The sequence below is a fragment of the Megascapheus bottae genome, chromosome 20 (assembly GCF_031878675.1).
Source record: "Megascapheus bottae isolate mThoBot1 chromosome 20, mThoBot2.hap1, whole genome shotgun sequence".
NCBI classification, from domain to species: domain Eukaryota; kingdom Metazoa; phylum Chordata; class Mammalia; order Rodentia; family Geomyidae; genus Megascapheus; species Megascapheus bottae.
The window spans coordinates 33,419,313-33,445,308 of NC_143528.1; the positions used below are offsets into that span (position 1 = coordinate 33,419,313).

At 37.4% G+C, this 25,996-nt stretch overlaps 1 protein-coding gene across 5 annotated transcripts in view; it reads right to left on the reverse strand.

The window, feature by feature from the left end:
* Psd3 (pleckstrin and Sec7 domain containing 3) overlaps positions 1-25,996 on the reverse strand; it is a 285,771-nt gene that overhangs the window by 121,983 nt on the left and 137,792 nt on the right. For all 5 annotated transcript variants that reach the window (XM_090354241.1, XM_090354243.1, XM_090354242.1 and 2 more), the window contains one exon: positions 17,752-17,841. In XM_090354241.1, coding sequence (XP_090210367.1) covers positions 17,752-17,841 — 90 coding nt within the window. The remainder of the gene's footprint in view (positions 1-17,751; positions 17,842-25,996) is intronic.

A 25,996-nucleotide genomic window follows, 5' to 3' on the forward strand; every position in this document is an offset into this window, starting at 1 on the left:
CTTCCTCTTGTCTGCACTGATGTGTGATCCTGCAGGCACCACCCTGTCTCGAAATCCTTGTGATTTGGGAGTAGGACATAGTGGCATTACTCATGCTTGACCTTTGCCAGAGAACGGCTGGCAGATGGGTTTACACAGCAAAGCGGAAATATGATGAGATTATTCTAAGTCTCTAAGAAACCAGCTCAGTGGAATCTGAACAATAAGTTCACTGAATAAGAAGGGTCTGGGCCAGGAGCATAGCCTAGTGGTGCTTGCCTAGCATGCACAAAGCCCTGGGTTCAATTCCTCTGTAGCACACTCAAAAAAAAGCCGGGAAGTGGACCTGTGGCTCAAGGGGCAGAGGGTTAGCCTTGAGCAAGAGTGTTCAAGGACAGGAGAAGGAAGGAAGGAAGGAAGGAAGGGAGGGAGGGAGGGAGGGAGGGAGGGAGGGAGGGAGGGAGGGAGGGAGGGAGGGAGGGAGGGAGGGAGGGAGGAATGATGGCTTCATAGAATTTAGACAAGTCACATGGTCATTCTAGGTTTCTCATCATTTTTCTCCACTCTTCTTGATCAAATGAAAACTTTTTTTTTTTTCTGTCAGCTATAGATGTTAATCCTCAATCAAGTTATAAGACCATTCTAGGCCGGGAGTTTGGCCTAGTGGTTAAAGTGCTTGCCTAGCATGCATGAAGACCCGGGTTCGATTCCTTGGTACCACATACATAGAAAAAAGCCAGAAGTGGTGCTGAGGCTCAAGGGGTAGAGCTCTAGCCTTGAGAAAGTCCAAGGACAGTGCTCAGACCCTGAGCTCAAGCCCAGGACTGGCAAAAAAAAAAAAAAAAGACCATTCTACTAACCCAGCAGTACTTACAACTTAATGGGAAAGCTTTAAAGCCAACAAATCATTTCCTATTAAAGGAAAAGGAAAAAAAGAAAAAGTCTCAATCAGACTACATAAGAGGCCAAGAGCAATCACCTAGGAGGTCAAACCATGCAGTAAAGGAACAGAGAAGCTATGATTTTTTTCTGTTGCCTTTTAAATACGGATCCTAGGGCCAAGTGAGTACTTCATATACCTATGGTATAGATAGTAAGGCCTGTGACACTCAAGGTGCAAATAAGTCATTTCAGTCACCATTAGTCAAAGGCCTAGATAATTTTTCATGTGGACCAATATCTGTCTCCAGATAAAAGGTAAAAGACAAAAATCAATAAATCCAAAGGCAGAGAAATTAGACTAAAATTTGGATAACATACTGTATAGACCTGAATAAAGCAACTAACCCTATAAAGTTCAAGTATACCTATAAAATCATGGCTAAAATATTTTCAAATTTCTACTGTGAGGCTTCAGTACATGTGCCTGAAAATAGTATTGATATATATTGTGTATGATTTTGATCTTTTATACACATTAAGGTACCTAAAAGAAATCTATTATTGCTACTATTTATCAGTAGTCGTATTTTTTATTATTATTGGTAGTTATAGGGTTTAAACTCAGGCCCTAATGGTTGAGAGCCATGCCTCCAAATCTTGCATCAGTTATTCTTTAGGTGGAGGTCTTACATTTTTGTCAGGGGCAGACTCAGACTGCAATCCTCCTACTTTGGCTCCAAATACAGCTTGGACTACAGGCATGTACATACATTTATACTACCATAACCACTTATTGGGTGAGATGGGAGTCTCAATAACTCTCTGCCTTCACCAACCTAGAACCACAATCTTTCTGATCTCTATCTACTGCGTAGCTAGAAAAACCACACATTGCATTTTTAATACATTAAGCATTACCAGAAAGATGAATTTCATCATAGGTGAAGGTGAATTTCATCCCAGAAGCAGGTGAGAATGCCAAAGTGGGACCTTACTGTTGGTATCAACATTCACCCAAAGAGACACAACCATCTCTCAGCTTGAAGAAGTACTGATACCTTTAGCAGACTGATCATTTTCTAGAAATGTTAATTTTTATCTTAGATTGCTTAAAAAATTGTTCACTGTATGAACCACAAAATTAAGAAAAGGAAGAAGTGTGCTAATGAGAAGTGAAAATGTTGAAGGGATAACCTTGATCAAGATGCTTGTATACAGAGACTACTTTGTTAAATGGCACCTCCTTTGTACAACTACTTAAAAACAATAATTAAAAAAAAACAAAAGCAGAAGCTATATTGCAAAACAGAAAATTCTTCAGGCCTTTATCCTCAAAGCAAAGCATTCTACAAAACCTTACAAAATTCTAATTGTTTGCTAAAATTTTTAAGGCAAAAACAAAACAAACAAAATTCCCCCAAAAACTCAGACATGCTCTAAGGAAGACTTTTTCCCCCTCTTCAAAAGAAACCTTAGGCACTTAGGTACACCAGACTGTTCAGAACAACTTGGACTAAAAGCTCATTTCTCCCAGTGATTTAATTATTAAACATGTTTCTTCTTCAAAAAATCATTTTGGAAGGCACATATGGAAAATCAGGTGGGGATATCAGATGGGTGAAAATTTAGTGATAAATATCTTAAAGAAAGAAAGATTAACAATTAAGGAATTAATTTAGATTAGAAACCATTCCCAGCTATAATTAGAGACAATAAAGTACATAAGCACATGATTCCCCCAGAAGAAATAAAGACTTTAGACAAAAAATAAATCTTTGTGCAAGAGAGAAGATGAGGACTCACAAGAGAAAAAAAATGGGTGTTCTTATGCTTAATTATTAGTTATAGACTCACTGAAATGCCAAAAGTATTTAAAGATACATGGGGACAAGCAAACCTCAAGAAGAATAAATGTAAATACAATTCATTTACTTGAACTCTATGGTGAACCATAAAATGTCCTAAAACATCTGCTTTATTATAGGGTTAGAAATGAAGGCGAGGGTTATGTATTGAAATCTATTTTTTTAACTTCTGTTTTTGTGTTTCTAATGGTCTATACTTAATAGATTCATGTTATAAATATAGTATCCCTCATTATTAATAAACATGGCTATAGGATTCTATTCTATCCTATTTTAGTACCTTAAAACATAAGCCAAATTTTAAACATATTGTCAATCAATTTAAAATTATAAATGAAGGAACAAACTCATGTCATTGCATAGGATAATCAAACTGAACTAATTAAACGTTACTTCTGATGGTGAGAACATCTGAAATTTATTTACCCAAAAGCTAAATTAATTAACTTAAACCAAATACTTTTTAAGAAACTCAGAAAGAAAAGCTTGCAGATCTACTGCAAGATGAAAGTTTTTAACCAAATGGAAGAGCCAGACAGGCCTGGGACAGAGGGTCTGAGGCCACAACAGCTGCTGTCTGGGCAGGGTCCATTTCCACATAGCAGGGCTTTGCTTTTCAGTCTTCTGATCTCCAAATGGCACACAGAACTGGACCCAGACTGGCTCCATGCTGACAGCTCCTGCTGGGTTAACTCAGCCTTGATGGCCCCTATACTGCTCGTGCTAACACTAAGTTTTGGCAATCTACTCTCCATCTCCATAAAATCTAACCTCAGCTTTGTCCCTTTCTTTCCACTTCATTTCTCCCTTGTCAATTCTGACAGCTTATAGTGATCTCCTTAGCTCCAAAAGACAAGCATGCCTTTGTGGTACATTTGTAAAATTCTCCAGTAGAATACCTCCACCTCCTTGTAGTCTCTAAGGGCCTTTTTAGCAGTCAAATTCTTGCACTTCTATTACAGCAAGAAGAGTCTGAATGACCTTGACAACCTCTCAACAACTCTTGGAGCTTACCCTTGATAAGTCCTCAGTCTCCTTATCTAAAAATGTAGGCATGCCAGTCTATCAAGATAACCTTTTCAGACTGCTTCACTTTCTAAGAAAATGACATTCTATTCCTAGTAACAGTGAAGTGGTCCTAGCCAGGCACCTCAAGCCCAGCCAGCTGTCACCTAGAAATCATCTATACCACGTTCACATCTAAATGCACATCACTCCCCATAGCCCTGCCATTGTCTCATATGCCTCCTGACTCTGCGCCGACAATCTCTTCATGGAGGTTGACCCTAGTTCTCCTATGTCTTTCCTTTCTCACTGTTTAGAGTTTAGTATCTGCCCTGTGGAGCTCTCCTGAGGCTTCCTGACAGTCCTCGAGGGTGAATTCACTTGGGTAGGGGTCTCCTGAACCTGGAAGGCTTCCCCCTCCAGAAAAAAGTCCTGGCATAAAGCCAACAAGAAATGAAGAAGAAAGGGAAGTTTGTTAGGATTTTCAGACCCAAATGTAAAGCCAGATTATGTTTCCTATGTTTTTTAAACCTTAGAAAAAAACAAACAAACACCTGAGTGAAATATGAATGAGAGCAAATGGGGTAGAAGGGAAGACAAAAAGGGGCACTTAAAAGTACTAATTATGAACCAGAGGATGTACTAGACATTTAACACACGTAAATCTCAACTATCCTTGTACCAACAGTTACAATGAGATCTTACAAATAAATTATAAAGTAGTGCCACCTCCATTCTACAATTAAAGAAGGAGCTGAAGAAAGGATCATTAATATGTCCGATGTCACAAGCCAGTAAGTGGTTGGGTAGAACATCACCCAAGATGGCGGGTCCCCAAGAGTCCATTGTTCTTACAGCTGCAACTGTCATGATGTCAACTAGAACATCCTCTAGAGCTAGCCAAGTTTTTTCTCTGACATTAGAACTTAAAAAACCAAAGTATTTGGAAGTAAGATAACTCTGTAAGAACTGCAGCTGTGCTGTTCATCTGTATACTATACTTATATAGGCTGGCACTCTTTCTTTTTCTTCCCCCCCCTCTTTCTCACTATACATATATATATATATGTGTGTGTGTATGTGTGTATATATATATATATATATATATATTCATTCCACAATTCAATCTACCAGTACTGATTTTCCACCACTATTAGTGGCATGTTGCATTATTATGGAATCCCCTCTAAAGTTCTCTGGAGACTGTGACAGACAAATGTGGCCTTCAGTTCACTGAATCTAATTTTAGTACAAAATAAAAATATTCTTTCACAGTTATGGACAGATTAAACATAACCGTTGGAAGATTTTTAAGAACACACAAAGTCCTGGACGAAGAAAGCAGAACTTAAATAAGATCTCAATCATCTTAAAATAGCAAGTCAACCCATGCATACCATCTTAATGGAGTGTCTACACCAGAAAGTTAGTGTTTTCTATCACTGATTAAGAAAATCTTGAAAGTGATACTTTCAAATTACATAAATATACCAGTTCTCCACATCAAGTCTTCATCCACTGACTCTGGCACCCATCAGTAGGTCTTGTATGTAATAATAATTACTGTGGTATTTGCTTAATGGTATTTTTCAATTTTCCCTATCTGTGTATACTTGTTAATTAAATGATTATGTAATAAAAAGCTGTCCTAATTCTACCACTCATTTTTTTCAGTGGATATGTATTTAATCCTAGAGATATATTTATATTATATTAATACTACATCCCCCTCCTTTTATTTTGGCCAGGGCCTGAGCATTGTCGTTGAACTTTCTCAAGGCTTTAGCTCTACCACTTGAGCCACAGCACCATTTCTAGCTTTTTTTCTAGTACTGAGGAATCGAACCCAGGTCTTCCTGCATGCTAGGTAAGCACTCTACCACTAGGCCAAACTCCTGCCCCCCCCCCTTTTTTTCTTTTGCAGAACTGTTCCAGCTCTGGCCATGTGGAGCTCCTCCAGGTTAGCTAGAGCCTCCTTCCTCTCCTGAGCACTTCCTTTATGGTCATACAAAAAGTGCCAAGTTTATCTTGTATTTGCCCTGTCCCAGGGTTGGAATCAACTCTCTCTAGGGTACCATTGCTGCTTTCTTATAAACAATATTTACAAACTAAGGTCTGGATGTTAGAAAGAATACCTCCTATCTGAGCAGAGTCGTGTATACATAGGTGCACATGCTTTGTCAATATGTACACGAATGATGCTGTGTGCACACATACTTTCAGTGTTAAATGGAAATAGTTGGCTCAAAGGAAATAAGGTGAAACTCAGAAACAATCAGCTCAGAAATCTTTTGGATTTTTTAAGTTTTAAAAGGTTTCTCAAGCCTATAATCCTAGAAGGCTGAGATCTGAGGACTGCAGTTCAAAACCAGCCTGGGCACTAAAAACCGTGAGACTCATTGGCAATTAACCACGAGAAAACTGGAAGTGGGGCTGGGGCTCAAGGGATAGGGTGGTAGCTTTGAGCTGAAGAGCTCAGGGACAGTGCCTAGGCCCAGAGTTCAAACCCCATGACCACCACCACCCCCCAAAAAAAGACTTCTCAGACACAAATATTGTTCCTTTAGTTAATAATAATTTAAAGTGACATCACATAATGGAAAGTATATAATAGGTTTTTAACCAAATATCACAAATAATGGAAATATAAGAACACAACAACACAAGAACAGAGTGAAATTACCTAAAAGAGACTCTGCTTCATTTTTTAAAAAAAAAATAAATTTTCCCTAGAAAAACCTGAAGCACAAATAGCTAACATAGTGAACAGACAAATAAATGTACCTTCAAGCCAAGCATGGTGGTTCACACACTAATCCTAGCTACTCAGGATGCTGAGCTCTGAGGATCGAGGTTCAAAGCCAGCCTGGGCACAAAAGGACCTGAGACTCTTATCTCCAATTAACCTCTAGAAAATGGGAAATGGGGCTGTGGCTCAAGGGTAGGCCAGTAGCTGAAGAGCTCAGGGAGAGCGTCCAGGCTGAGTTCATGGCCCACCAAAAAAAAAATCAGAAATGTTAAAGAAACCAAAAGAATAATGGGAAAAAGCAACAATAAGCTTTCATAGCTATTAGAAAATACATCTTACCATCCTAAAGTAGAAAATGAATGGAAAAAGACGGAATCAGAACAGGTCCCAATGCCTTTGAATACGAAAACACAAAGCTTCAAGCAAAATGCCAACAGTATGGAGACAGGCTGGCTGCTGTCATACCTGGCGAAGAGCAGCTCTATCTACACAGAAGCTGAAGGGCTGAATTACTATTAGAAGTGTTACTTAGTATTCATACTTCCACCCAAGGAAGGCAGAAGGCGACTCCACAAAAGCTTACTCTCATACTAGTAAAAAAAAAAAAAATGGTTTTTCTTTGCAGGCTAATTGATCATCATAACCCACACTTCACATTTGAGTGGAAAGTGGGAAGAGTAGAAAGAAAACCACTGGTCAGAGACTAAAGAAATCCTTGGACAGAAGGGTACCCAATGGAAGAGTGAAATGTGAGTCACCAAAGTAAAACTACTGGTTCTCAGTAACAGACTCTTTGGCTTTCTGTACCCTGGCTTTACTTTTTCAACCTTGTTCACAGCTAGATACACCGAGCTCCATACTTTAGGTTTACATGTGTGCCCTTAAGAAGGTTGCTTCTCCCTAGCATCTACCTACAAATTTCAATCACCTCCTACTGGAACTTCTGGCCACCCATCATTGTTGGCTTTCAAAATGAAGAGGACTATGAGCCAAGGAAAATGAGCAATTATGAAGATGGAGGAAAAACAGAATGAAATGAAAAACCACATGAAATGAATTCTGCAAGAACCAAAATGAACCTGAAAATGGACCTCTTCTGTGCCTCCAGAAAGAAATATACATTCACCTACACTCTGATTTTGGTTGTAAGAAATCTGAACTGAAAAACCACCATAACACCTAAACCTCTAACTTACAAAAAATCCATGTTGCTTCAAGCCACTGAGTTTGTGGTCATTTGCTTTAACAGCAGTAGCAAGCTAAGATATTCCCTCTGTATTTTATTCAATGTTTAAATCACAGTTGGTATGAGAATCACCTCAAGAACTTCATAAACTACACAGGACTCCTTTCCCAAGAATCTGAAACTAATGTGTATGTAGGGAGTATCCAGGAAGGGGACATCAACTTTCTTTCCTACATCCTTGTGATATTTTCCCAGCAGTTATTAATACTAGCATTAACCCCACAAAGTCCCTGCATGTCCCTATAAGGAAATCCCATATAAACTCCTGTTGAATGCTTTCCCTCTGACCATACATTAGTTTTGTCTGCCCAAGAACTTTATATAATAAAATCACCATGTTAAAGTTCTGGTATAAAGCTTCTTCTATTCATTATCTTTGAGTCCGGTTTCTTTCATTAGTGAGCAGAATTCTATTGTGTGGATATTCTACACCTGTTTGTCTATTCCCCGAGAATGTCAGTTGTTTATAATTTCAGGTTACTATGAAGAAAGCTGCTGTGCTCTCATTTCTGTTGAACTACTAGATCACAGGAGATGTATACTGTATTTATTTGTAAGTATATTTAGTTTTATAACAAAATGCCATAGCTTTTGCCAGCCTGCACCATATAATTGTTTCCTATTTGAAGAACATTTCAACCCTCCTGATCATCCTAAGTGACTTTAATGTATAACCAGAATTGAGTTACTATAAAAGATTAAAATCCTTTGTCTTACTCATCTTTGCTTCACTCAATATATTTAGTGCAGCTTTTGTCAAAGAACTCATGAATCCTATTAAATTACATCTAATTTTTTTGCCATATATGGCAAATCTAATAAATATACCTTCTACATCTAACATGTTTAGTGAATGACACTGAGAGAAGTGTTTCCTATTTTGTGGAATTATCCAGTGTATATTTTCTATAAAGTTATGAGCTACAAAAGAATGAGATTTTGCTGTTTTGTCTGATTGAGGGCTGTACCCGAGCCCAGCCACAGAACTTGCTAAGGAATGAAATGCCATTGCATTTCTATTATTGTGTTGTTCCCATCAATACAATAATGTAGAAGTCTGCACTTGTGAAAATCTAAAGGTATGGATCTTCGCTCTCAAAAAAGGTTTAATTAAGTACATAGTCATACATATACTTGGCTGTATATGCATTTAAATACCATTCACATATGTCAAATTTGTGTTAAAATCAGAGCTGATGTTTTTATACATCTGCTTTGCCCTAGAAATTATACTAAGTATGATGGATTCTATGCCTGACAATAAATAGTCTCTGTCCTTGAAACTCGGGGCAAGGTGATCTCACACAGAGAATAAGAAATATCATCTCTAAAATAAATATAATATCAAAGTATATAACTCTTTTCAAAGATTTCTTGTTTGCCTAACTTGAAATGCAAATCAATCTTCAAGGTAATATACTGATTTAGCTTTGACTTTTATTTCTAGGAATAAGAGAAAGGATATGAGGAAGGATTAACTATTTCGCATTCTGAAGAATAACTGCTTCTAGAATTAAGCAAACTCAGGGTGAAGTGATTTACACTAAAAATATGTATTGAACTTTCTTTTGTGGATTTCTGCAAAGGGAAATGATATCCACGCGGATGACACGTTTTATTTTCTAGGGATAAGTGGGTAGTACAAGGTGCTTGTTATTGCTTCCGGAGATTATGAAGAAAAACTATAGTAATTTATGTCTCCATTTGATAGGACATTACACTGTGAAGGTTCATGCACATATATTACCACAAAGTGCTTCCTGTAAGGTATGGATAAATACAACTTTTGGTGCTTTTGCAAAAGCAAATCCTGAAGGGCTGATTCTAAGTTTCTCCCTATACCAAAGTATATGGATGCTCAATTCTGTTATAAAATAATGTAATGTTTGCCTAACATCTTCACATAACCTCTTATATACAGTGAAATATCTCTAGGTGCCTTATACCAAATACAGTATAAATGTTATATGAATAAGTGTCATTGTGTTATTGGGGGAATAAAAAGAACAAAATTGGTACATATTCAGTAAAGATGTAATTTTTCACAAATATTTTTAATCCATAGGAATCTATGGAAATGGAAGGCTAATTGTAATAACAATAAAAAACCCACACAGGCAGTATGCAGTTCAAACAAAATCTAGTAAAGAAATGAATTAATTATTCTGTATTGACAGGTTTTCTGATTGAAGCTAATTTCTTTAAGTGCCAAAAAAAAAATCTTTAGAAAATGCTTTGGTTGGCAATCTTTCCAAAGCTATTTCAAATTCCCTGTCTCCTTAATCAAATTTGCACTGGAACATTTCTGATGACTCATTTAGTCACCATTACTTTGCTGTGCTCCAATCCAGCATTCTCTGAGAAAGGTACTGACTACTTAGTTGCTTCCCACCTCACCCAAGCAACTCTATTGCTCTGTTTGGAAACCTTGTACCCTTCAAGGTTTCACTTTTCTCTTCATCTAATTACAATATCACTACTTGTTCTCAGCACATATCTGACTCACAACACTCTATGCAACTTCGTACCTCTAACTCATGGCCAAACTGAAAAATTGTTACTTGTCCAAAATATTTTCAATATAAAAGTTAGGTAAGAGCCTAAATGCTTGTATTTAATTTGTTGGAAAACAGTTACTAGATGTACCTCTTATTTTGTCAATGAAGAGGTGGTTCACTGATAGCTTATTGGTAAACTGTATACAGCCATCTCTTATGATATACCAGAAAAGAAATCAGACCAAAATTATGAATTAAAATTTGTGATTATTATTAAAATTAGGCTCTAAACAAAAGTCTGAATAATATGTAAAAGGGTAGCTACACATATTCTACAATTTCTATTTATTCTGTGTTATTTCTAGAGTTATTATTGATTATTATTTTCTTGACCTCACCCTTTTCAGTCTTAATTGACATTTATGTAGTAAAGTGTTGCTACAACCACATTGTTTTCCTTGATGGAACATTTTTTTACAGAACAGTGACAAATGTGTTACATTAAAATTTGTTCCCCTTCCTTAATGCATAGGTAAATACCACTTTTAGGATCCACTATATGACCTCTGACATATTTCTTTCACACTTGAATTCAGTCCTGTTAACAGAAGCAGACCACTCCGCCTCCCCCCCCCAAAAAAAACACATGCCCCTTCCAATTTATCATAAGCAAAATGAGAATGGTTTAGACTCACAATGTGATCAATTAAATTTATATCAATCATCCATGCCTTTGCTTCAATGGCAGCTGCAACAATCCCACTAGAGCATGTTATCATATTTTAAAAATGCTCCAGACATATAAGCATTTGAAATGCTATGGAGGCCTCAGAGTATGAGATCCTGTAGCACTTCTTCATGATCAAATTAAAAATAGAATCTGCCTGGGAATCATTAATATTCCATTACAGTACCCTTAACAATTACCTCCACCCCCACTCAAACTTTTCCCTATTTTTTTTTCTTCTTGGGGAAAAATCTGGCTGTACTCTTTAAGCAGCATCTGTTCTGTCAAACCGTTCTAACAGACTTCTTTGGGGGGAATTTTTTTTTAAGACAAGAACACGATTTGTGGATCTTCGGCTACTTCAAAATATTGCCTTTATCATCATCACCATTTCTCATTCAAGGTCTGAAGCACACCAAAAGTGGCATCTACCCATTATGATCTCACTCGGGAAAGCAATAGCTTCCTTGCAGACCTCGTGGAGAAGGCGGAGGCAAAAGCACCATGTGCCTTTTATCACGTGTCAGCTGGATTTGCTTTGCTGTAAAAAACAGGCAGCAAGATTCCATATTTGGGGCCAGCACTTTTAAAGCTTTTCTATTAAAAAGCCCGTTAACATGGTTTTTCTCTTCAAAGGCTCTATCCTTGCAGTGGGATAAGCATCTAAGCCCTTTCCTCCATAGATACTGTTGCTACCAGGTTTTCATGACCTTCTCTTGGAGAGAGCTCACCTACTCTAAGCAACAGTTGATGTTCTTTTTATAGCTACACTTAAATACCACCCATAAGTTCCTATTTTCAACCACATATCCGGATATAACTCAGATCAAGCATTTTTGAAAATTTACTTCAAGATTTTCATTTATAAAAAAAACTTTATAGACTTGTTTGAGACTAAGGCCAGATTCTTCCTCTCATAGAGTCCCTTGGGAATAATCTTTTGAGACTGCTGCTACAAAAATCTAAAAAGGCAAATTTCTTGGATTTAAATCTCAAACATTTTCTTGTTTCATTATGAGTAAACATTGCTTTGGCTAACTGAAAAATTAAAACAACCTATGTGATTTGAATTTACAAAGAAAATGTTATAGAAAACTCCAAAATTTCAATTAAATTGAAATGACGCTTATCGAGCATCCACAAGTTTTGTAACCTCCTTGGTGCCAAAGCAACATTTGCCACAAAGATAGCACACCAGAGAAAACAGTCCCAGTTCTAAATGAAATGAGGAGGGTAGAAGGATGGGGACAGGCAACATACACAAGGACTCTATGGGCACAGCCTAAATATTATTTTGTGAGTGAAGAAATGAAGGCATAAAGAAGACACAGTATGATTCCATATTGTTCAACAGAAAAAATCAAGAGCAAAGAGTGGCCTGGTCAGGTAAAATAGTAGATTGGCTCTTCAGATCTGACCCAGCTCATTTCATACTGCTACGAAGACTCCATTGCACTCATCTTGCAAGACCATTAATTGTGAAGACCAAGTTCAAGATTCTTCTATTATTTCTCTTCTTTTCCATGCAGGTTAGATCACAAGTGGAAAAAAGAAAAAAGGGCAGGAACAGAGAGAAAAATATAAACTAATAATAGAAGCTTAAATAAAAAAACGTGAATACTTAGCATTGTCTCTCAGTACTATCACCACTCATATCCATGCCAGCACTCTTCATTTGACAAATGGCTCTGTCCTGTCTTTTCTACTTCTATTTGGCCCAACAATTCTTCATAGTATCCTCAATATTAATAACAGTTTCATGTCACTTTCCTGATTTCAGTCTTCAAAAAAATTACCCCTATTATCCTTTTCTTAAAAATGTTTTGATACTGCCAGTTATATCACAATATTTGGAAAGAATAATCAAGAATAATAAAAATTTGTTAATTTCAATGTGGTGTCTAAACCTCTGGTTGAATGGAAAGAAACTGCAACATTGACTTTGTTCCTTAAAGTGGATTTTTTTTTCAATGAAAGCTTTACAGAGGTACGTATAGAATTGCATGCAGTTATGAGAAATAGTACATATAATATTTGAAACACAGTAGCACAATATCACAAACACTAAGATTAATAAAATTTGACCTTATCCAGGTGCTCTCACTGATAATCATGAAAACAAATATAAGAGTGTAGAGAACTAAAATATGGAGGTGAAGAGCAAAGAAAAAGATGACCTTGTGTGGCTTAAAGTTGATCTTTTGGTTAAAAATATTGAGCAATATGAGAATTGTCAATCTTTTTGTCGAAAGGTCAGATTTGGGGGTGAGAAACAGATGTGAGTACTGCTGACTTCATGGTCTTGTAGAAAAATTCTACCAGCCCTTGCTGTCACTCTGTGTAAACGGGTCCTTTGTGAAGTCTGAACCCATAAAAAATTGTTTAGCCCTAAATCATTAATGGCTGGTTGATTTTTATCCTCACATACAGATATAGCTGATTAAATACCTAATATTTAGACTTAATTATGAACCTGCAGAACACACTTTTATATTTCCTGATTATGGCTCTTCCATGTCCATCAAAATGCCTTAATCTTTATTTAAAGTGCATTTTTCATCATTGGTCTCTTGAGTCTGTTCAAGTGCTACATTATGACTAATTTCTCCATCATTTTATATATTACTTCTCCTTAAGAATACCCAGGGAGAAAATTATCCTTAAAATATATAATGTTCTAGCCAACTTGTGTTAATTCATGTTGAGAAATTGATGTAAAGAGTCTACGCATTTTTGGAAGCTTCTTTTAAAAGGATCTTTCTAAACTGAGTAAGAAGAAACAAATGCATCTGAATAAAATAAGAACTTTTAATGGGATTCTAGTCAATTCTAAAAGCTAACTACCATATATTATTTATCATTCCATTATTAGAATGAATCCTCTCAGGCCAAGCATACTGACCTATGATTTACATTCCTTCTATTTAACTTCCATTTCCTAATTTCTCTTCCACAGTCACATATTACCTACACTACACACAAACACACACACACACACACACACACACACACACACACACGTGCGTGTGCATGCACATATACATGTGCTTTATTACTAAAGTATTGGGCTTCCCCTTAAAGTCTATAAGCTAATTTCAACTGAAGAAAAAAATAAGTAATTTCCATCAAAAATTTTCTAAGGTATACTCTTCTTTTTTAAGTATATTCTTAAGTCAAACATCTAATCATGAAATGCCTTTGAAGAATGCCATATTAACTTGGTCTAGGTAAGATTTACTTACCTAACTATTTAATGATTTCCAATAATACTGCCTTGTATTCTTATAACTCTACCTCTGTTATATAGACACATTTATGTGTCATCAAGAGCACTATGAATTTGTGATCAACCTTTAGTTATGTTAGAAATATTTTGAAAAGTTTTGAGTATTTTTTTCATTGTTTTTCTAGTTTTGTTGTTTCTGTCCTCTGCATCAATAAACTGATTTTTTTTTTTTACAAATGTTCTTGGAGAAGAGATTCATTTAGCTAATGTTTTTTATATTTACTTTTGGTTCTATGGAATCCAAGTGCTGCTCAAGAGAGGAAAAAAGGAGAATTTAAGAAAGCTTACCTAAAGAGAGCATTATTTAACATTAAATTATAAGTAGAAATAGGGAAACAGAGAGTGGAACACCAATACATAGACCACACTCAGAATGAGATTCAAGTACAAAAAAATCTCAACAGATATTAATCCAAATGAAACATTTTTGGGGGGGCGGGAAGCAGTCCTGGGTGTGAGCTCAGGGACTGAGCATTGTCCTTGGACTTTTTCAAGGCTAGCACTCTACCACTTGAGACCCAGCAGTATTTCTGACTTTTTTTCTATGTATGTGGTACTGAGGAATCAGTCTTTGTGCATGGTAGGCAAGCACTCTACCACTAGGCCAACCCCCCCAATGTAACTTTTGATCATAAGCAAGACAATCAATATGTAACTATGAAAGCTACGGTTCAATCAGGATAACTTTACCCATATATATAACTCTGAAATCCGCAATTCAATCAAGATGATTTTGCATATTTCTGATATTGAATCTAGTATTCAAATAGATAGTTCACCTAATAATTTATCTCAGAGATAAATTATTCAAACTCAAAGGTAACTAAGGAGAGGGAATGGAAAAAGGGAAGAAAAAATAACAAATAAAAGACAGGAGACTGGATGGGCACTGGTGGCTCACACCTGTAATACTACCTACTCAGGAGGCTGAGATCTGAGGATCAAGGTTCAAAGCCAGCCCAGACACAAAAGGACTCTTCAGTTAACCTCTAGAAAATGGGAAGTGGGGCTTGGCTCAAGGGCAGGGCGGTAGCCTTGAGCTAAAGAGCTCAGGGACAATGCCCAGGCCAAGTTCAAGCCTCATGGTCCCCCCACATCACAAAAAAAAATAAAAGACAGGGCTTGCTTAGCACGCACGGCGACCCAGGTTCGATTCCTCGGTACCACATACATAGAAAAAAGTGGTTCTGTGGCAAAATTGGTAGAGCTCTAGCCTTGAGAAAGCCCAAGGACAGTGCTCAAGCCCTGAATTCAAGCCAGGACTGGCAAAAAAACAAACAAATAAACAAGATAGGAGACACGGCCAGGAGTTTGGTCTAGTGGTAGAGTCCTTGCCCAGCATGTATGAAGCTCTGGACTCAATTCCTTAGTAGCACATACACAGAAAAAGCCAAAAGTGGTGCTGCGGCTCAAGTGGTAGAGCACTAGCCTTGAGAAAGCCCAAGGACAGTGCTCAAGCCCCGAGTTCAAGCCCTAGGACTGGCAAAAAGAGAAACAAAAATAAGAGATATGCACATGCCTGTATGCCCAGCACTCAGTAGGCTGATGAGACAAGGATTATGAGTTTGAGACCAGCCTGGCCTACAAAGAAAGCAAGATAAAACAAAGTAACAACAAAAAAGAAAACAAAACAAGGAAAGAATGGGATGCAGAGGAGTTAGGAGAAACCGAAAGGATGAAAGGAAAAGATGAGAAAGGGGAAGCAGATAGGAACAGTGCACAAAATGACAAAGCAAAACAAAAATTGTTCGAAGAAAGTCCTGGTGCTGTTGATAGGGGAGCTGTTCCTATTGGAACAAACGTCGTTCTGTTACATGGGTAAAGGACTAAGGATTACTCTGACAATTTCCACACTTAATGCCACTATCCGGTATCACTAGATTGTCATCTTTCATTTTTGAATGAAGAACAGAATAAAATGTATTGTCTCCCTAAGATTTATAAACATAATCTCAACTGCAGAACTTCAAGGAATAATCAGACAAACTGATATGGCAAAACAAAGAACATGCCTAGCCAAGTGAATAGTAACCACTGGACTGTACATTAACTACACTTGATTACAGACAGCTCCATCAAACATGCTCCAAATCTACCTAGCAATTTACTTACAGACATGCAGGTTTCCCATGAGGCTATCATGATAAAAATTTTCTGTCAAATTTCATTCTTCACATAAGTTGATAAAAGCCTCACAAATCCTCTCTTGGAGAGACGCCATTATTTTCCAAACTAATACCACTGGACTGAAAAAGGGCTTGTTAACACCATGTAACTTCGCTGGAGTATACATAACATATTTCTAATGTCATGAGCCTGGGCCTTTTATTTCCCATGCCCATCTGAAATTATAGCTTCAGAAATGGAAGCAGTTAACTCTGTAAACAACCTAAAAGTATCATTTTCCTGGAGTAAACTGAAGCTACTTTTCTTCCTGCTGCTTCCATGAGTTCTTAAATTAACTGTAATTAAAGTCAGTAAGACTTAAAATCTGATAACACCCCATTTATGTCTTCTTTCGTTTTCCATAGTACAATGTCTTTCTAAAGCCAGCAAAACTCTGTACTATATAATTTAAAAGTTACATAGTACAGGCAGTGTAGTTCAGTGGTAGAGTCCTTGGCTCAGTATACTTCAGACCCTCGATTCCATATCTAGTACCACAAAAATATTTTAAAATACTGATTTAAATTAAATAAAATATACACGCCACATAATAAAGAACCTGTCTTTCAACAATTACATTTCTATATTACAGCATAAGTAAAAAGTGTTGCCTTCTTAGCAAGTTCACGCAAAGGGACTAATTCCAAAAGAAACCTACATGTGTAGCATTTTTTGAGAGAAAGGAAGAACTGAATAGAGATTTGTAAATCTTAACATCTTAACACATATCTTAACCCAGCTCCTAAAATATGCATATTCAGCTTCAGTCATAGTATTTGATTAAATGCAAATCTCATTTAGATGCTGTGAAATGCATAAATTTCAAAAGTGATTTTATTTGTTCCCTTGAAAATAAGCTGATGAAAAATGTGCTGACTGTTATCAATAATAAAGCCAATTGTAAATAATTTAGGCAGTCTACAATTATTCAGAATTTAATATAATTTATTTGCAGAGGCAACCTGAGTGCTCTGTGTTTACAGATTGAACAACTTTAGAGCTACTTCCATTTTAGACTACAAATGTCTTTCTTGTTTCCATAGTGAATCCTTTGTGACCTTTCTCAAGTTTTGACAGTCTTCTTACAAATAATCAAAGAAAAAGTGCCCACTATTTTAAAACCAACTATTCCAATCCTATTATCACAATATTACTGATTCCAAAGTGAGTCTTTAGGAATAATAATGTAAAGATACTATGTACTCTGACATACCAAAGGAAAGACCCAGTAGAAACTTATACCAAGAATCAAAATTTAAAAAACAAATTACATGAGGGACTCAAGCTTTTTTGAGCTAAGAAATAGTAAATACAAGCAAAAGCTTAAAATCATGAGTCCATTGCTTACTTTCAGCAGATCCTTGGAGAAATCAACACCTTCATTTACTCCTTGAAGATTTGCAATGAACTCTTGGCAGGTCATCTTCTTCCCAATATTCTGCAATAAAGGAAAAGCACAGATCATAATGTCATGTATGGAATTCAGATTAATTCCTTGATATGTCATTAAATGGAAAAATCATGGAATTTTTATAACATCTGTGCAAACATGTTATATAGACATGTAATACAATTTTAATGCATAAGAAAGGTGTATTGTACTAATTGTGCTTTGAAAACCATCATTAAATAAGATAAAAATCACACCAAGCTGTAACAAAAAAAAAAATCTGGAAAATCAATACCACATTTACATGTTACAACTAACAGTTTTTAAATGGTTTAAAATAGATAAAATAACATTTCTGACATGAACACTGAAATCTCCTTTGTTCATATGTTTTCTGCATACAGTCACAAACTGTTAAGGAATCTGTGATTTACCTACTTTTAAGCTAACAAGTTAGGTTTGTAGCTGAAATTTTTTCATTACCCTAACAAGTTTATCAATACTGAAATGTTATTATTCAAGTAAACACTGTCCACTGGATAAATCTAATTTTAATTATTGATTTTCTATCCCAAAGATTCTTAGGTATACGAGAGGAACTCAGACATCATCATGTTCTAATCATTTTCTTCCCAAAGCTTTGGATAACTGAAACCACCAGGCCAACTGCATCCCAGGATTTATCAGGCTCTCCTGAATTCCTTCCCAGCAGGTTAAAGCATGGGGATTTACAAAAGCCTCTTGATGAACTGTGAGGCACAGATGTGATCTTTCGAAGTGAACGCAATATTTGCAATCAAATTTGAGGTGCAATGATTTGCATCATGACCTCTGAAATCAGGGGGCATTTTTTATGAAACCTAAAAAGATAACACAAATGGAAAATACACACACACACACACACACACACACACACACAACACTCTATTTTTTAATAATTTTTATTTTAATGTATAGAGGGATTACAGCTATATTCACTAGATAGAAGGTGCATTACTTCTCACACATCGATATCCTTTCTTATGTTTTTGTCCCCATTTCCCTCCCCGTCCCCTCTCCCCTCATTTTCCCCTCCTATTTCAAATAAACAAGTAAACATCTATATATTATACCAGGTAGCAAAGTGGGATATTCTAACAATATGAGATTAACCAAAGGGTGACACAAGAGAGGAGAGAAAAATATAATACATTAAGAATAATAGTCACTCATAATAAAACTCTTGTTTCCAGAACTCTATTTAAACCTTCAAAATACCAAACTGGCACAAATCTTAAAAGTTTTGCTAATGAAGGTTGTTCCATCAAGCAAATATTAATACAGAAAGCCAAAATGTATGCCTTCAGATAAACTGAAGGGTATAGTCTGCATTTATTATATTGCTTTTATTTTCAAACAGAACTTAAAAGAGTACATTAAATGCTTTTAGAGGTAAATTATTTGACAATTTATCACTTCTAAAAATTGATTTGGATCATTTTAATATATTCTCCATCAGGATATTAAACAGAGATGTTATCTAAATACATTTTTCTTTGGGAGAAGGAATATCTAAACTGTACATAATTACATTAACTCAAAGGCAAGAGTCTGACATATTGTTTAAGCCTCTATAAAGAATCAGACAGTATTTTAGGCAATGAAGACCATATCTGCTCAACATCATTATTATAAAGCGTGAAAATATAAATAACAAGTGTATCTGGTTGTGTGTCAATAAATGAAGAAATGAAGGGGGAAATACAGTTATAAAATTCAATGTATATTCTACAAAACTAAGAAAGTTGAGGGATGGGTTGGAGTTGAGATGGGGAGGAGAATGATGAAGGGGATAACATTTATCAAGATACATTATATTCATACACTACTTTTTTGAATGGAAACTCCTCTGTACAACTACTTAATGATAAAAATTAAACTAAAATCTTATTTATTAAAAAGATCCATCCAAATTTGGCTTATGATTTATACCTTGCCGAACCCTGGGTTAAAAACAACCTGGAAGGAAGAAGGCATGAGCGAGCATTCTAACAGAGTGAGAAGCTTCATTTATTTTGTCTCTTTTATTTTTATTACTATTTACCTTATTATTTTAAAGATGACGCACAGAGGGATTATAATTGCATGAGTCAGTTCATGAGTACATTTCCTTTTGTACAATGTCTTCTGCTCCCTCACTGTCTCCCAGGCCCTCTCTCCCATTTCCACCCTCACTTTTATCAATGTACAGTAAGCTCCATTGCTGTACAGTAGCCAAACCTGATGATATGCAAGAAAATGCTATCTTGTCTCCTAGATAGGTTTTCCCTTTGGAAAAAGTTTTTCCCCACTCACCACAGGAGAGAACCAGTTCTTAATTATTTCAGTAAAAATGATCATATTGGGGGGCGGGGGAAGGATGGAGACTTCTGTGGGAGCATGAGAAGTAAGATGAGCATCTAGAAATCATAAAACCACACAAGCTCCAGTCTAAAACTCAGCATAAAAGTGCTCTAACAACTGAGCCTGTTCAAAGCTCCAACTAAGGCAAACTTAAATTCAGTCATTAGAAGAGCTACCAATAGCTGTCTCAAGTATTGACTAGGAAAGTATGTAACAGTAATCAGAGTACATCATGTATTGGCTGAAGAACTGAATGATCTGAAATTGCATTTTTAATACTGTAGGGTCTGATAGGTTTGTAGGAACCATGCTTCTGAAGAAGCTAAAAAACCTTAAGTGGCCATTGGTAAAAACTGGCTTTATAACTCTCTGATATTAAAAATCTAGCAGGTATACCCCACATGACAATCCCATTTCCTCCTGAATGGTTCAATCAATGATGAAAAAGCTCCTGTTAATTAATGCTGTATACAATTCTTGCTAAAGCTCCTGTCTAGTTGTTTGTTTGCTTCCCTAGTATGTGGTTGTGCTATACTGCCACCAGGTGTACATCTTTGTATATTGCATTGCCCTCTGCAAATGTTCAAAGCAGAAAGCTGTAATATATGTCTTTTTTTATTTTTATTTTTTATTTTTTGCCAGTCCTGGGCTTGAGCTCAGGGCCTGAGCACTGCCCTTGGACTTTTCTCAAGGCTAGAGCTCTACCACTTGAGCCTCAGCACCACTTCCGGCTTTTTTTCAATGTATGTGGTACCTGGGAATCAAACCCGGGTCTTCATGAGCATGATAGGCAAGCACTCTACCAATAGGCCAAACTCCCGGCCCTACATGTCTTTTCATAAATCTAACACTCAGAACAAAAACAAGCTCAAGCTTTTATAAATATGTGGGATTTTCCCTAGCACCGCATAATACCTTGCTACTGACAAGGGTATTAAAGTTAAAAATTATATACATGCATGCAAATACACATGCACACATAAAGCCTCCAATAGGATATATGTATATGATATATATGCAATATATATTGTCCTAACTCAGTTATTGTCAAATGTATCCAATTATCTATTAAAAAGTCAAATATATTTTCAATACTAAAGACATTATTTACTTTTCTACTCTTATTCTCTCATGAGTATACAATAACTTGAAGCTACAAGACTTTCAATATATTGCAACAGATTAATTGCAAAAGCAATGAGAATATAGTTGTTCTCTACTTAGAAAAGTATTAAAATATTTGCAAACATTAAATGCCATTCTTTTCATCAATTTCTTTGTTTCCGTTTTGGAAAGCATAATTCTTTGTCAGGGGTAGTCCTGGGTTTGAACTCAGGGATTCACATTTTGTAGACAAGTTCTCCACCCCTTGAGTCATGCCCTCAGCCCTTTCTTGCTTTAGTAATTTTTCAGACAGGGTCCTGACCTTTTTATCTTTGAACTTCTATCCTCAGGCAGCCCAGAAACTAAAGTCCATGAGACTCTTATCTCCAATTAACAACCAGAAAACCAGAAGTGGTACTGTGGCTCAAGTGACAGAGCAATAGCCTTGAACTGAAGAGCTCAGGGACAGCACCCAGGCCCAGAGTTCAAGTCCCATGGCTGACAAAAAAAATTATAGAATAAAGATGACACCCGTATGAACAAAATGAGAAGAGACAAGTCTAAGTATTTATTAGAAACTATCCTACACTAAATTCACTTTAAATATTAAGAGTAATCTTTACTTTTAAGTTAGTTGCCAGGAACAGAAACCAAAGGTCAGATTAAGTTTTTAATTGTGCTCTTCATCCTTCCTCCTCCTCCTCCCCTAGACATTTGTGGAAAGTAAGAAAGAGCAGAGGACTTGATACTGAGTATAAGTTTCTTTCTATTCTCATTCTATTAATGAACCATGTAAGTCTAAAAAGATCACAACGATGAGAAAAAACATAGTGACAAAATACTGCATAAATCAGAACATGTGAGGCCCCTTGTGAGGCCAATCAACTCAGTTGATATATTTTTTCAATTACAAACGTCCTGAGTAAAGTAGAAGTTTTTAAACAAAGATGGGGGAGAGGTTAGTGGGGATAAAAGGAAGAATTTCATTCAGCCAGTGGAGAGGGGAGGTGTCATAGAATCTAACAAAATCAACCTTGATTAAACTTGAACATAGTTTAAGATTCCTATTAAAACCTAGGTGGTTGTCAGCATGAAAATGAATTGCACTGTATTCTAAAGGTCATTTTAAAATTAAAAACGTTCAAATCATGACATTTTTGTATAAAACCATTCCCAAAGCTGACGGTTAGCTCCTCAGGCTATCCTGTAAGCAGTCCTGCTGGTCATAAAAATGGCAATGGTGAAAATGAATGCCCCTCACTGGGACCCTCAGACTCAGGCTGCAGGCTTGATGCATGCCTGATCTTGCACTGCTTCTGAGAAACTCAAAAGCTGGGGAGCTTCCCATCAAGAGAGAAAGAAAGACTGGCACCAAAGAGAAGGACGAGCATTACAGAGTTAAGCTCAGGCTGAAATCCACAGCAAGGGCCAGCCAAGGGCACCTAGGTCATGGTGCAGCACAGACAGGAGAGGTAGCCACAGCACTACAGGAAGGAAAGAAGGAGGGACACAGGCAAAAGGCAGCTACCAAATAATAACAATGATAATTACAGACACAGACTTCTTGAGAACATCAGTCACATTTGATTTGTCAGCCTCAAGGAGGGCTGTGGTACTTTAGAGTATAGAAATAATACAATAGCACAATATGAGAAAATAAAAGCATTTTAATTGCTCAAAGTGTAATGTTCATGAAAGTCATTTTCCACAATCAAAAATAAACCATAGTCGGGTGCCAGTGCCTCACACCTGTAATCCTAGTTACTCTGGAGGCTGAGATCTGAGGATTGTGGTTCAAAGTCAGCACAGGCACAAGTCTGTGAGACTCTTATCTCCAATTAATCACCAGAAGTGGAGTTATGGCTCCAGTGATAGAACACTAACCTTCAGCTGAAGAGCTCAGGGACAGTGCCCAGGCCCAGAGTTCAAGCCCATACCAACAAAATAAATAAATAAATAGCCAAATACTTGGACACTATTTTAAAATTTCAGTTCCTGTTGATGAGTGGATCAATAAGATGTGATATTTATACACAATGGAATTCTATGCTGCTGTCAGAAAGAATGACATCCCCCCATTTGTAAAGAAATGGGAAGACTTGGAAAAAACCATATTAAGTGAAGTAAGCCAGACTCAAAGAAACATAGGCTCAATGGTTTCCCTCATTTGTCATAATCAGTAGAAACCTTGGGCTCTCCTAGCAGAGATTTTCAATAGAGCAAAATTAGATACATAAGGCCGTATAGGCTGATACTAAATGAAAGAACTTCCATATAATGAGTGATTGTTGTCCTTAATGTACTATGTTATCTCTCATCTCTTCTGTTGTCCCTTGGTTATCTCATATTATTACAGTATTTTACCTTGTTATCTGATATACTGAGCATAAGTTTATTTGGTTATTTGAAATTGGATAGGGAAGGGGGGAAAACAAGATGAGGGGTGGGGGGGGGAGGGAAATGGCGACCAAGACATGAGAAAGGGTATCAATGTATGTGAATTCATGCACCTTCTATCTGGTGAATATAATGTAACCCTTCTATTAATTACAATAAAAAATATATGAAAAAAAATTGAGTTCCTACAAATTCAGTCCAACAACTCAACTTACAGACCAGAAAAGAGATGCTTCCTATTACCCTTTTCAAAACATACTTTTAATGCACCCAACAGGGTGCATTACTTGTAGTCTTGCCATTATCAACTTTATTCTGCTATTATCAAACTTATAACCTAATACTAAGAACCAGCAAGATGCCAGCCCATCGATTAAGAATGCTAGCTCAGCATATCTTTAGTATCTCAAGGACACGATGTAAGGTCTGTTGAAAGGAAATTCCACACAGTTCGGGAGAAGAGGGTTTATTGCGTGAGGAAAGAGCAGACTCCTGCTGCCCAAGAAGGAGTCGGGTGAGCAAGAGAGCTTATGGCAGAAAGTGAGAAATTATATAGGGGGAGGGATATAGCCACAGTGGAAGTGGATGTGATCTCAGAGGATGGGGATTACCTCAGTGGGGATCTCCCATTGCCCCCAGGCATGCTAGTTGCCACAGTTACAGGTGCTGGGCGGGGATTTCCAGGGTGCAGGGGGAGAGAGCCAAGGGAAGAAGTCATTTCTTCCAGGTGAACCCAACATTCCCACCTTCTGATAGTTGTAAAGGGGCACCGACTCTTTCTGGCTACTTTCTGCTGACAAGGGGCGTTGACATTGAGGTAGAAGGTGGGGATGCTGTCTGTCCAGAAGGACCAGTAACAGTTCCATGGTAGTGAACGTGCATATGTGTCCTTGGAAGAAATTCAAAAGAAGTCTTAAAAGGCAGGGGTCTTATCTTCTTCAGGGATGTGAGACTCCTGGGAGTAACAGAAGGGGCAAGAGCAGGAGCCTTTTTTACTCTTGACAGAAGAAACCACTGTGGCTGTCCGTTGAGCTAAACTGCAGTGGGAGCGGTCAGCAGGATCTGATGAAGGCCTGTCCACTTAGGATGTAAACCAGACAGATTAAGGGTCTTAAGAAAGACTCAATCCTCAGACAAAATTGGGGGAGAAGGAAAAGGGCTTTAAAGGGAACCTTAGAAATGGAACAGTGGGGTAAGATTAGAAAGGAATGTAAAAAGGGAATGTACATGGGTAGTTGCAGAGCAAGTAAGAAGGCCATCTACACCCACCACTGATATCTGGGAGGGAAGACAGGCTGGAATACTCAGGTAACAACGAATAACTGGCTCCCATATCCAAAAGAAAGGATATAAGTATCTTGCCTGCAACCTGGAGACATACCCTGGGCTCCTCCATTGTGATGCTTGTGGGATCAGCAGCCCTGGGCACCATCACACTTCCGTTGCCAAGCTGAGCATCTTGGATAAGTTGGGTTCCTCCCCATGTGTGGATGGGACTTGGGAGAGGCTGGCCCCCCTTGTAGAGATAAGGAGGGACAATTTACTCCCCAGTGTCCCAGCTGTCCACACCTTGGGCAGGGTCCAGATGGAGGTCGTGAAGTAGGGCAAGCTCTTGCCCAGTGGCCTTCCTTGCCATACTTAAAGCCTGGTCCAGGTGGTGTACATTGGGTGCTTCTTCTTGCAGGAGCCTGAAGGGCAGCAGCCAGGAGCTGGTCATTTTCTCTATCATGGGCAACCTTATCAGATTTTTCCTGATCCTCAGTTACTGAAAACCTTAAAGGCCATGCTCACCAGATCTCATTGGGAGGTCTGAAGGCCATCCTCTGCATTTTTTAACTTTCTTTTAATATCAGGAGCTGATTGGGAGATAAAATACGTGTTAAGGATCACTTTGCCTTCCCTTTGACTCTGGATCCAGCTTTGTATAACGCTGGAGTGCCACTGTGAGGTGATCAAGAAATTCAGCTGGGTTTTCAGTGGATCTTTGAGTAACCTCCCTTAATTTATCATAATTGATTGCATGGTGGGCTGCCTTCTGGAGGCCAGCTACCAGGCACGTTACCATCCTACTTCTGTTGACCCTTCCAGGAGCATAATTTGGTAATCCCAATTGGGCTCTTCCCTGGGCACAGCTGTTGCCCCTACTGGGAAAGTATTGTCTAGGCAGGGGGTTTCATCAGCATGTGCCTGGGCTGCAGCCCAAACCCTTTCTTTTTCTTTAGAGGTAATGTTGTGGGCAGAATTGCATATAGGTCATGCCAAGTGAGGTCATAAGTCTGAACAAGATATTTAAACTCTTTGGTATAATTATTGGGATCTT